The sequence below is a fragment of the Coturnix japonica genome, chromosome 12 (assembly GCF_054131305.1).
Source record: "Coturnix japonica strain WE chromosome 12, WE-NBRP24, whole genome shotgun sequence".
Taxonomy (NCBI): Eukaryota; Metazoa; Chordata; class Aves; order Galliformes; family Phasianidae; genus Coturnix; species Coturnix japonica.
In genome coordinates, this window is record NC_140674.1 from 14,612,234 (window position 1) to 14,625,229 (window position 12,996).

Below are 12,996 nucleotides of genomic sequence, written 5' to 3' on the forward strand. Positions count from 1 at the left end.
TGATGGCGTAAGGTGAGGGGTGCGGCGCATGCGCCGTGTGCAGTCTGCGCATGCGCACGTCCCGCTCGCAGTCCGTTGGGGGCGGTCGCGGGGTGACGGCGGTGGAGCTGGCGGTGGCGGTGGTCGTGCGGGCGGCCATGAGCGGGTTCGGGGCCGCGGCGGTGCTGTCCGGATCCTCGGCCTCTGCCGGCATCCGGAGCGGCAGCAGCGACAGCCTGGAGAAGATCGACATGTCGTTGGGTGAGCGGGGCATTGCTGGAAGGCGAGAGGGGCTGCGGGTGGGCCGTGTGATCCGTGAGGGGGGGGCGGCAGGGCCAGGCCGCAGCTGGGGGGGTCAGCAGGACCCGCCCAATTCACTGCAACATCATGGGCCTCAAGTGTGTCCCGGTGCGTTGCGGTGTGTCCCGGTGCGTTGCGGTGTGCCCATTGCTGTGCTGTGTGTCCAGGTGCGTTGCTGTGTGCCCATTGCTGTGCTGTGTGCCCATTGCTGTGCTGTGTGCCCATTGCTGTGCTGTGTGTCCAGGTGTGTTGCTGTGTGCCCATTGCTGTGCTGGCTGTGCTGGCCCAGCAGTGCCACCAGAAGCAGCTGTTGTGTGCTCCAGTACTGCTCTATGGTGTTATCCTAATGGTGGAACTGAGAGGTCTGCTTTGAAAAGTGAAACGGTGCAACTAAAGAACTAGCCACCTTATGTATATCATTATTCTCTTTATGGGTAATGCATTGTTGTTCCTTGTTCCCGTGATGGAGACTACTGAATGATGGACTGAATGGAGAAATAACTCCATCAGTTCTTAGTGGGCAGCTATCATCAGAAAGTCAAACGTTTTCTTATTTGACCAAGTTGGCTTTTGAATTTACCACTGCTTTGTGTTCTGGATATTCTCTGCTATCTGTTGTCAGCCAATTGCTGTGCCATTATGGTGACGTTTTATATAGCAAACCCTTCCGGGTGGCAGTGTCCCTTGGCTGGATGTGGGGCTGCATCTTTGCCTCCAGCAGGCCATAAAACTGCAGTTCAGGGGCAGCAGATGAAGCTGTTCTCGTGCTTTGACTTAGTTTTCTTTGTATGATTTTCTTAAGTAACGTGAGATGAAAGTGCTGTTACACTTACATCAAATCTTTCTTTATTTTTTTCTTCTGTTTTTACAGATGATATAATTAAACTGAACAAGAAAGAAGAGAGAAAGCAGTATTCCCCCAAATTGAAAAGAGGACTCCAACAGAATCGAACGCAGCAATTCAGGATGCCAGGCTCCAAATGGGGGGTCCAACAACAGAAAGGTGGTGTAACCAATATGCTGTGACATGTCAGGCCGATATGGAATTTGGGCACTTTATGGACACTCTGGGTTAAAGGAAGGATCTGTTTTCCTTCTGATATATGGAGATAGCTTCAGAAATTGTGTTCATATTTTGTCCCCTTTCAGAAACGGATTGGAAGAATGCTTGCACTAAAGCCCACGTATTAGGAAATGCAGAAGCCTTGCCAAACCTTAGAGCTTTGTGTAAAAGAGACAGCGTGTTTATATAAGCTGGGTTGAATTCAGCTCCTAGAAAACAGAAAAGTAGCCATACGTGCAGTCTGTAGCGCTGCCTCTGGGGTTTACAAATGGATAGTGAAGAGTATCTGAGTCGGCTTTTCTTCTTAAGACTGTGGGTTGTAAAGGAAGTACCATGACAGCCTTCTTCAGTATGTGTTTTTACAGTGGATTACAACAGCAGGGAAGGAATCACATAAGCAGGGAGCAAAGAGGGGAAAAGTGCACAAGAGCTTTACTGGAGATTTCCTGAATAACTTGCAGTTTTTTCAATAAACGGGAGTTGTTCAGAAAATGATTCCCATGTGTCCAATACATGACTGGCATCTGCTAGAAATAAAGTCTGTTTTTTCTTATGTTGAGTTTTGCAAAGTACCTTTTTAGCACTGTGTGGTGCTGCATGCAGAAAGTTACCTCCTCAGCTAATGAAGTGTTTAAGTTAGGACATGCAGTTTCTTGCTTAATAGAATTGATTTAAACCACATGTGCATCAGACTGGTGCATACACAGTAATCCCCATGTTTTCATTGTCACTGCTTAATGTTTGTTGTAGCAGCAGTTTGAATTTAACAACTCAGACCCATGTGTCTTCAGAGCTTATGGAATGTCATGTAGCTCAGGGCTCCAGAGGAGTTTTGCTCTTTAGACAGGACAACATAGTGGTGTTATTTAACCTGTGCATCTTTGGTAAATTCTTGGAAGTACAGGAAAGTGTTTCACATCAGTTAGGCCAAGTGTAGGAATATTTGTGGGGGTGGCAGTGAGTTTAAGTGGTGGACTGTCAAACGTAGGCTTCTGTTTAAGGCCTCAGCTATCAAGTGCAATTCTTCGTGATCTAAAGGGCACAAAAGAAGCAAATATCACAATTTAGAGTTTTAGGAAGAACATGAGCTTCGAATAAAAACCCTGAATGCAATTGTCTTGGCAGTTACTTGAATTTCTTGGAACCTGCCCTCCTTTTCTACTGTCATTCTAGGAAAAAGGCAAACTTATTGCAAAATCTCTACCGTCCTATATTGAAACATTGTGAATAAGTTACTGTCCCCTTCTATACAGCTCTACCCATTTCCTTCCATTGAAGCAAATCTCTCCTGTATTATTTTTGAGCAGAAGGTCTCATTAAACAGTTCTGAGCATTTAAGTTATTACTTGTAACCGGTTAGCAGATTTACTGCTGCTCTATTGCCATCGAAGTTACTCTGATAAGTGAACAGCTACAGAAACCACAAAAGCTCAATGGCATTCAGTTCCCACTGGTTTTAAAAGTGGCTGCCAAAGTCTCTGGCAGGAGGCAAAGATGTTGAGCTGGGATTCTTTTCAGCTCTTGTGGGAAGAAACAGAGAGAAGAACATTGTTCATTTGAATAAAAGTTGTCCTTGGTGATATACAGAATGCAACCACACAAAACCCCGTGCAGCCTGAGCTGACTTTGAAGTTGTCATTTCATTGAGCAGAGCTTGGTCCAGAGAGCTTGAGGGGTCCTTTGCAGCTTAAATAACTGTTTTTCAGCCCTTCTCTTCATAGGGAAGTATTTGCTAACTGTTCATGTTGTGATTACATGGCATTTTCTCAAGACCAAATTTATCCAAGCTACATTCTGATCAATGGCTTTGCTTCTTATGATGGCTCCCATCTGGTGAAGAAGCACAGATGTGTTATCAATGCCATGACATCACATAGATCAAGTTTAGAAGTGTCTGTTGCTATAGAGCTATCTTTGTAGCCCTAAATTTATCTTACAGTCTGGGGTTCTAGAGGGGCTGACTTCAGGGTAAAGCCAAGGCACTGTCTGTTTACACAGCATGAAGCTAAATGGCTCCAGACAGGGTTAACTAAACCCTTGTCGCTGGAGACTTGAGATGTTTATACTACAGACCTCAGACTCGCAGGCCTTTTATATCTAAAGGCTGTCGTTTCCCAGTCATTTCCAGACTGCCATGCAGACTTCTAATTGAAAACACTTTAAACATGATGTAATTTGTATACTGTTTAATATGTTAATACAGTTAATACTGTGGGTTATTTGCTGTGTTCTTTTATTCTGAAGACATGACTGATCTACATAAATAAGCTTGGAAGTTGTTCCTTACCCATCCCCCTTATTTTTCTTCATTAAACTGTTAATTTAAAATTGGCTGAATGGCCGGGAGCTGAATTACTTGTTTTGGTTTTGTGATGTTCAGCACTCCATGAAGGTCTGTTTTAGAGTATTTGGTAGTATCCTATGCCAGAAAGACTCTTTAATTATTCCTGCAGATGTGTCACATAACAAATTTTGGGCATGAATAATGCAGTGGGGGAGAAAAAAGTAAGATCTATATGAGAAGCTGGTTATTGCTGTCTAGGATTAGATCCAAAATTACTGAAATAACTGTCCAGCCAAACTGTCTCCAGATGTAGTGGCAGCTTCTGCTCTAATGCTTGAAGTGTGCTACCAAATAACTTGCATCACCTGTGTGTCATCTCAACACCGTAAAAATATCAGGAATTTTTGATCTCCTCATGTGTTTGTTTTTTTTGCAGGTTATGGTAAAAATCATTTGGGACACAGAAAGAAGATTGTAGGGAAGAAGCATCCTTACGGAGTTATAACTGGCTTGGCAGCCAAGAAAGCAATGGGTCCACACAAAGGAGTTAGTCCTCTGAACAGGCAGCCACTTAGTGAGAAGGTAATTAATGCATTAGGTGTAACCCTGACTCCACAGAAAGTAAGAACAGTTTAGAAATTGAACACAGAGACTACTGAAATATATTCCAGTATGCTTGTTCTGTAACACGCAAGCATCTGATGCAGTGCTTTGTGAAATGGGGGGGTGTCTTGGCCAAGTCGGTCTTTGTTTTGAAGGGGATGGTTAATGACAAAGATTGAACGCTTCTGAACACTTAATTAGTTTGTAAGGCATGAAAATTCAAGCACAGAAGGATGTTCTGTGTAAGTGTGATGGTTGTTGCTGTGCTTTTGCAAGGAAAGCTCCTTTGTTAGGAGCTCCTTTGTCACTTATGTTGCTTCGCTAGATACCAGTGAACCTGCAGACATGTGAGTGTTGAGCACATGCCTATTATAGAAATGAATTTTGCAAAATACTTCTCTCAGCGTGCTTCCAGTTCTGCATTCCTCCAGTGCTTTGTTGCTTACTCCACATAGTCTGAATTTATAGAACAGGGTTTGCTTTTGGATTTGTGCAGAGTAACAATTGTAAAGGTGCATGAAGGCTGTATTTTGCTGGTTATATGGGGAGATAAAACAAAAGTAACTGATAAAGCTGTGCTTTTCTTTTTTTGGCCTGGTGATGAGGGCAATGTACGACTCTTAAAAGTGTAGGTGATATTTCAAAAGTTACAGTGTGTTTTGAACAGTTTATTAACTAGTTGTTAATGTATACATTATAAATACCCGTTGCATTCTGTTTTCTTGTTTTTAAGAACACACAACGAAATTATCCCGTTCTGAAAAAGAAACCAAACTTACAGAGGCAAACTGAAATGCAGAGAAAACAAATTACAGCCCTCAGGAGACCTGCCCCACTAAGCAGAAGGTAAAATACCACGCCTGCTTTCCAAATTCTTCTTGGCAGCTTTCCATAAAGAGTCTTATTTGTGACAGCACTGAGGCCTAGAGAAGATGTTTGCAACTGGGAGTAGTAGTAAGATCAAGACTGTTGGTATGTTATGAAGTTGAGGAGAGGGGGTAGATGAGTGTGAGATTATCTTCATACAAAGACAGTTATTTATAACCGGGTAGAATACTTGGGAATTACCTGCATTTGTGGGGACCTGGTGTTTTCTTTCATTTATGTCACAGGCAGCCTGTGAAAACGGCCACTGTTGCTTAAAAGTGGTATCCCCAGTTGAGTGAACTTTTAAAATATCTTTTGTGGGAGGTGGTGCCACCTTCAGTTTCACGGACGCTATTGCAGATTTATCTGAGCCAGAACTGATTTACATCTGCTACAAACTGCAACTAAACTGGTTTCTGCAGTGGAAATTTTCGCTGTGTAACTGTTGTGGAAACTGTAAACAAAGCTTTGTTTGCAGTCATCAACGCAGCTTTTTTCCTTATTTTTTTTCATCTAAAGTGCAGCATTTAAAGTGCTGGAGGATGTCAAGCAGAATAAAGCAGAATTAATAACCAGGGAAGCAGGATTCTTGATGACAGGTGCTGCATTTCATAGAACCACCAAGGTTGGTAAAGACCTCCAAGATCATCCATTCAAACTGTGCACCTACCTTGAATATATCTCCACTAAACCACGGGCCTCTGTACAAGCTAAGAGGAGTGTGGGGCTTACATAAGTGGTTTAGTGATGGACTTGGTGGTCTTAAAGGTTTTTTCCATCCTAAATGGTTTTGTGAGTCTGTAATCTCCAGTCCTAGAAGTTCCTACACTTTTGAGTGCATTTTCTACCTAGGGAGTGAGAAACTTATTACAATTGAAATGTTCTACCTCGAGGAGGCAGCTCTGCAGATGGACTTCATAGTTGTCTCTCTGAAATGTTATCTATGTAGGAAGCCTTTGATAACCACCTTTTTGATGTATTTCAGGAATAACATGCCATCTGCTTTTGCCAGAATTGGAAACAAACTAAATCAGCAGAAAGACACTCGTCAAGCAACTTTCCTGTTTCGAAGAGGATTGAAGGTAACGACACATCACTGAAAAAGACAATATTGTGCCACAGATTCTAAGCTAATCAGTAACGCTGATATTAATAAATCAAGCTTAAACATCAAATCTGAGTAGAAACTTCAAGCAAACTGTTAAGGAGGCGCATGTTCCTCTGGGGAAATGTTCTTCTGCTCTTCAGTTGTTGTAGGCCATTGAGTCTTACTTCCTGTTTCGCTGTAGCTGAACTGTTTGAAGGGTGTGGAACTTCTCCATTTCAGAATGGTTACAAGCTATTACATTTTCATCTTACAAGTGTTAGAATGCAGTGCACGGCTTTCAACAATTACATTCAGCAAAATGATAGAGCAGTGTCTTAGAACCTGATTATGACTATCTTATCTGTATGCTAAGGATCTCTTAGTTATTTTGAGTACACGCAAGAAAATAGAGAGTGCAGTGAAAGACAGCAGTGTTCTCATGTTTCATTTTTGTCCTCATCCTGTGTCTGCCATGGTTTTGACTATAGGTAGTTACTGTCTTCCATTGACAGGAACTGCAGAATTATGGGCAGGATCAAGAGAAAAACAAAACCAAACTCATTTAAAATAGCAGTGGAACTTAAGAGGTGTTTCAGATATTATGTAACATAAAATCCCATGGTAGCCACCTTTCTCTTGTTGTCCTGGTATCATTTTAACTTAACACTTTAACATTTTAACTTTAATACTTAAAGTGTTTCTTGATGTAGTTCTGAAAGATGTTTCCACCTCCTTTGGTTATTTTATTAATGATTATGTTGAAAATGTTTTGTGTTCCTACAGTGATTTCCTTCCAGTGTCTTGCAGAAGTAATACGACAGATATTTTTATGTTCCTCTGAAAATAAAGCCCTGCTTGTACAAACAGCTTTCAACTTCTGTTTTTTGACTGCTCTATCTTCGGCTGCTGTGATACCAGTTGAAACAGTATGCAAATACAGTGTCTGTATTGATGTGATTTCAGGTGCAGGCCCAAGTGCAGCCAGCAGAAGATCTCGATAATCAGACAGCAAAAAGAACTCGTCAGTAAGTATTCCAGCTGGAAAACTTCAGTATGGCTACTTGTTTGTACTGCTGTTCTCCATTTAGTTCCAATTTCTGCTCCTGGTTTTTGTAATATATCCTTTTTTCTGGTTGTTTTTTTGTTTGTTTGTTTTTCACCTATAGGCATCTCAACTGAGTGACAGTGATCCTCCTACTTTTCTCAGTTGTTTCCTCAGTTGTCTTCCAATGTAACCAGGAGGAGTTTGTTTGCATAAGGTGCTTGCAGGATTGAGGGGGAAGGTGATAGCAACATAAGGAACAGACTAGTGTCTGCCACTCATGCATACTGCTTATCATTCACAGCCTGATATGCTCTTTGCAGTTTTGCTGTTGATAACAAAGCAGGCTGAGTAAGCAGCATATGTCACTGAACTGCAGTATGTCACCTTTTGGATTTTCTACTAACTAGTAGAAACTAACTCGGCTTTACCCGTGGCAAGGAGCGTGAATGTCTTCAAGTGAAGATTTCAGTCAGTACTGCAGCTTTGGTACACCTTGCCAGCATGGGATCTAGAGTTCACCTGATAAGTTTAGATAACATGGATACAAGAATCAATAACCAAGATTGTAGGCTGCATGTGGTCGTCTTATTGACTGTCATTTTTAAAGCTTGCACATTCTTTTTTATCAAGAGTTTTAGAAATACATTTGAAGATAATCTGAATGAATTTTCTGTAATGTTTTTGTAAGTGGTTTCTGTGTTTTCAAACTAGATGGCGAACTTCTACCACAAGTGGAGGGATTCTGACTGTGTCCATTGAGAACCCAGGAGCGATCATAACCCCAATGTGAGTTTTAAAGACTCAGCCTTTCTCGGTGTAACTGAAATTGTTGTTCCTGAACCATTTGGCAAGTTCCTTGCAGGTAGTTCTTCAGGTGACCTCAAAGTGACAGCTTATTGTGAAGACTTCCAAGTGTCCTTTTATTGAGTACTTCTGAGCTGTGTTTGAGTATTATCACAGCTGGGTTTCACAAGGCACCTCCCAGTCAGGGCTTTGGACTGGTGTATGGAGCTGAAAAGTAGTGAGCTGGCAGATTTTTCACCTTATCTGCCTCTTCCATTTCAGGCTGTTTTGTGGTTATTTTGCTCCCCTGATTGAATGAAAATGAATGTGCGTCTAATTGATGAGTGATGGTAATTGTTTCTACCTGATCAATGATGATACTGGGAGAACTGTGTTTAAAGAAAATGTTGCTGTATTTGTCTTTGTGAAATTGAAGTTACTTTTGATTCACGAGGTGTTTGTAGCAGTTTGTCTGTAAGGAAGACTGTACCAGTTTTTATTTTATAAATTTATGAGAATCATTAACCATAAATAATGGGTTTGTCATTGAAAGATAAAGTTGCTTCCTTTGGAGGCGCTTGCTTTCTGATAACAATAACAAATGCTTCACTTCTATAGTTGTGCTTGACTTCTGCCTTCTTGAATACGAGCTCTCCGGCTATCTAGCCTAATCAAGTGGCTTGATAAAAAGTGTATAGTCCTATCTGCAGGAAGGCTTCATTGCATAGAACGTGTTTGCTGTGTCCCGTCTAATCTTCTTCTTTCACAGTTCCCAGAAATTGCGATTAACTCGTACTCCTGTGCCCCCGTTTCTGACGAAGAGGGACCAATCTGAAGAGAAGAAGGTTCCCAAAGGGGTTCCATTGCAGTTTGATATTAATAGTGTTGGAAAGCAGGTAAATGCATTTACATTTCTTAAGTGTGGATGTAGTCTCAATGCAGATCAAATCTCGTGAAACAAATGCTTTCTTCCTAGAGCCACTGGTGATAAAAAGTGGAAACTAGTGACTGCTTCTTGCTTCTACTTCCAGTTCTTCCCCCAACTTGCTGTATAACTTCAAGCAAGTACCTGAACTCGCTGTTCCTGTTCCTCTGGTTTACATCTTACATGCCCACGTGCTTTAAATGGGATGTAAATTGCTAAACATTTCTACAAGCCTTCTGGTGTTCCTGCTGTTCTTAAATCAACTAGTGTGTGTAATTCAGGGATGAGCTTCATTTGGTGGCACAGCCCGTATGGAATCTTGATGCTAAATTAACTTACGCAGCAACTTTTGCTGTGTGCCTCGGGGTATTTATAACAAGAAAGGAAAAGAAAAACATTAAGTGTGATGACATAAACACTTGAAAGATGAGAAAATGTTCACTGTTTGAATAAAGATGAGTAATTAGATGCAGAAATCTTAGTGCTGTCTTTGAAGGAATTCTTACTGGCTGACAGAGGGTTCAGTGCTGGAGAACTTGACCACAAGATGAGACTGTTCTTGTAATCAGCTTCTTACTGCCATCTGCAGGAAAACTATGTGGGGTCGGGGCATGGGTCTGGATTTGTTTCTTCTGTGAACAAGCAACAGGCCAAAAATAGTCTCCTACTACACTGTGACAGTTACTTGAACTTTAGGACTGGACTTCAGTCTACAGCTTCAACTGGATGAGCTGGAAAGAAACTATGTTACAGCACTCAAACAGCTGTATTTGTTGAAATTGCATAGAACCTGTAGAGAGAAATGAGGGTAGTAAAAGTGTCCTTTTTCAGCCTGTTTGTCCTCAGTTTAACTTCTTACATTTTTCTAAAGACACTGTCAGTCTTTACAATGTGTGTCATGAGTGAATTATGATAAATGGTAGCTCTTGATTTTTCAGTGGTGCCGGGAGGGGCAAAACAAAGTTAAACTTCTTTTTTTTTTTTATCCAGACAGGGATGACGCTGAATGAACGCTTTGGGATCCTGAAGGAACAAAGAACAGCACTGTCTCAGAACAAAGGAAGCCGTTTTGTAACAGTGGGCTAACCTGACAAATGGACAAACGCTGATCCCACCTGTCTGAGAAAGTGAGATAAAAGTGGGCAGAAGAATACATACGTCACTGAAATTCTCCAGACTCCTTGCTAAGATGGTGTCAGAAGTAGCTATCTTTATTACTTCTAGTTTGAACAGTAAAAGACATTTTGCCCTGAAAGGCACGAAAAGTAGGGAAACTGTTCTGCTACAGTGACACTGTTACCCAGTTGGAACAGATCCTGTTGCCCAGATGTTGACAAACACTGATTTTGGTTCATCTTTCAGTCCATATATAAACATGAAGTTAAAAGCTTTTTTTTTTTTTTGTTTAAAACTACTCAGTATCTGTTCTTTGGCACCGTGCTGTAGCAAGGATTGTGTCAGTGTTTCATTACAGCTACCATTTGATGGTGTTGGGGACTGCCTACGAACGTTCCTCTGGACTGCAGTTTGGCACAGAGCCTCAGTCCACGAATACTTTGGTAGTGATGTAGCAGCATTTTTCATGGGAGCATTGGTTGTACTTCTTTGTGCTTTTGAAGTTCAACTTTTTTTTTCCCCCTTCCTTTCTTTCTCGGAGACTTCATGGTTTTCATCCTCTTTTTCACAAATAAAGCTGTTAGCTGAGACCCGCAATATTAAATCGGGATGGAGACTGTTCTGCTCTTCTTCTTTAAAAGTGGTCCAGATCACTTTGGAAGAACACTGCACTGGCAACATGAAAGTAACTTATACTGCAAATATCTGGACTTCATTAGCATCATCTGCAGGTAGATGAGTATGTCTTGTCTCCTATTTTTTTCCTTGAACTATTGCTGACTCTTCTTTTTTAAGTTGTTGTTTTCTTCCCTCAATCTAAAGGCAATAACCTTCCGTTTCTGAGTAATTTCATAGGAATAAATGTACCAGTTCACAAGAAGGTCAGTGGTATGGTAGAGTTCCTTACCCTCCCAGGTACAGGATCCTCACATTGCAAACCTTGCCCTGAAGGGTTTTCTCTGCTTTGTGCAAGAGGCATGCAATCTTAATGGCGCTTGTTTGTATATACCAAAGAGAGGTGAGATGGAAAGCTCAGTAGTGGTCAGGCACCTTGAAGCTGATGAAGGTAGGGAATGGTGCTGGGAGAAAGCCTGTGGTCCAGCAGTGTATGAGATGCTCAGCAGGAGCACGTGGGCGCTTCTTTTGAGGCCTTTGTGTGTCCGAATCAGACAACTGAGTCACTGCCAGTATTGGTTCGTATCATCCCTACAGATGAGGCTCCTGTTCAGAATGAACATACAGACAAAGCTGCCTCAGCCCGGGATCTGACCAGCTGAACATTGTTCTACAGCAATGTGATTTAGGTACAGCCAGGTGAAGGAATGGTCAGCTTGCTGCATCCATAAATGTTAACGGTGTTTGGAGTGGTTTTAATTCCTTTTGTTTTCCTCAAAGAGTTTACACTGAACTTCTTACCGAACTGCTTTCCTTATGTTTCTATCTCAAATTTGATGTTAAACAGCATTTCCTGGGGACTTCAGTGTTTAATGAAAGCATTGACTGTAGAAGAGCTTTCAGTTTGAGGTCCGGATGCATCCTTGATGCTCTCTAGTACTTAAACACAGTACTTACCTTCTATTCCATGTAGACAGATAGACCTTAATAGAAACCAGCTGAACATAACGGTGTTAAGGTGGTTTATCTTAATGGCCGATAGGGGTTATTCTGGAACATGTCACTGGTAGAATTGGAGTTAGATACGTGCTCTGTTTCAGTGCAAACATTTTCCACGTGCAACAACAAACAACAATCCTTTTGCATCCACATAGATGCAAAACATTGATGCAATGCATCAAAGAAATACCAGGTTTGTATTTAAGGAGCAGACTTTACACTGTACCTTCGGGTATCTTTTCAACAGGTTATTTGATCTATTCTGAAGCTGTTTGTTTTATTTCTGGGTTGGTTTGTTTGGTTGTTTGTTTTTTTTTCCAAATAAAGAAAAGTTAAAGGTTTCATGCTGTCTTGTTCCATTGCAATTCTGTTACAAACTCTTAAGCTCTGCTGCCTTTGGTGCCGCTTATTTAATAACGCGTGGCTAATTAACACGCAGGGAATCCCTGCGGACGCGCGTGCACGATGCGCGCTCCCTGTCAGGCCATGCGCGTGCGCGCTCGCTCCCGTCGGCGGGCTGTAATGCGCCTGCGCGGCGGCGCGCACACGGAGCGGCTGTGGCTGCGCTGCGAGCGGGGAAATGGCGGCCGCGGTGCTGGCGGCACCGGAGGGCGGCAACGCCGTGATGCCGATGGGCAGCGCCGCGACGGGTCCTCCTCAGACCGGCCCCGCGGGACCCGGCTCGTGGAGCCGATCCTTGGACCGAGCTTTGGAAGAAGCGGCGGCCAGCGGCACGCTCAGCCTGAGCGGCAGGAAACTGCGCGACTACCCGAGGGCCAGCGCCGCCAACCACGACCTCAGCGACACCACCCGCGTCGGTAAGAGATGGACGGGATGGGATGGGATGGGATGGGACCGGAGGGGGCTGTGCCCGGCCCCGGGGGGCGGTGGGGCGCTGTGGGGGCACGGGACGCCCGGTTCCCTCCAGCAGTGAGGATGTGCCCCCTCCTGGGGCTCCCTGCCCTTCCTCAGGGCGGGTTGGGGGTCTGCCGGCACCAGGGCGGGGGGATCCCTCCTTGCCTTCGTTCTCCCTCCTCGCCTTCTCCCTCCAATTGGGTGTTTCCGAGGCTGAGTTTTACAGCGGCTTCTTGCGGCACCTTCAGCTCGCGGATGTGGTTTTCTGCCAGCCAACTTCTTGTTTTGCCGTACATACATGCAGATATCTGTGTGTGTGTGTGTGTGTGTGTGTGTGTGCACATACATACCAGGACCATCTCGTGCTCCTCGCCCATTGCCGGCTGTCAGGTGTGCTGGAGGCAGAGCTGCGGGCACCTGCTGCTGCTCTGCTGTTCATGCTTTGGGTTTGCAGCTCCTATAGACAACTGTGGTG

At 43.2% G+C, this 12,996-nt stretch overlaps 2 protein-coding genes across 29 annotated transcripts in view; both read left to right on the forward strand.

Moving 5' to 3' along the window:
• The first annotated feature begins 70 nt into the window (after window positions 1-70).
• On the forward strand, window positions 71-12,008 carry FYTTD1 (forty-two-three domain containing 1). Of its 3 annotated transcripts, none has more exons than XM_015871865.3 (9): window positions 71-240; window positions 1,151-1,282; window positions 4,063-4,208; window positions 4,963-5,075; window positions 6,082-6,178; window positions 7,147-7,208; window positions 7,940-8,014; window positions 8,781-8,907; window positions 9,927-12,008. In XM_015871865.3, exons 1-9 carry the CDS (start codon window positions 138-140, stop codon window positions 10,020-10,022), a joined length of 951 nt encoding a protein of 316 aa, XP_015727351.2. In that variant the 5' UTR covers window positions 71-137; the 3' UTR covers window positions 10,023-12,008. The 3 variants fall into 3 exon arrangements, with proteins under 3 accessions (XP_015727351.2, XP_085369265.1, XP_085369264.1); XM_085513139.1 differs by lacking the exon at window positions 9,927-12,008 and adding an exon at window positions 8,988-9,766; XM_085513138.1 differs by lacking the exon at window positions 9,927-12,008 and adding an exon at window positions 9,043-9,402.
• A 206-nt stretch (window positions 12,009-12,214) lies between these two features.
• The window catches only part of LRCH3 (leucine rich repeats and calponin homology domain containing 3), a 42,835-nt gene continuing 42,053 nt past the window's right edge, over window positions 12,215-12,996 (forward strand). For all 26 annotated transcript variants that reach the window (XR_014933259.1, XM_015871754.3, XM_015871760.3 and 23 more), the window contains exon 1: window positions 12,215-12,484. Coding sequence is in view for 25 of the 26 variants with exons in the window: in XM_015871754.3 (XP_015727240.2) it covers window positions 12,247-12,484 (238 nt within the window). In the remaining variant the exon portion in view is untranslated. The remainder of the gene's footprint in view (window positions 12,485-12,996) is intronic.

Bases quoted from the DNA above. Each gene is read 5' to 3' on its own strand.
- FYTTD1 (XM_015871865.3), top strand. From the start codon at position 138: ATGAGCGGGTTCGGGGCCGCGGCGGTGCTGTCCGGATCCTCGGCCTCT. The intron at 241-1,150 runs GTGAGCGGGGCA...CTGTTTTTACAG, and splicing joins GAAGATCGACATGTCGTTGG to ATGATATAATTAAACTGAAC. The intron at 4,209-4,962 runs GTAATTAATGCA...CTTGTTTTTAAG, and splicing joins GGCAGCCACTTAGTGAGAAG to AACACACAACGAAATTATCC.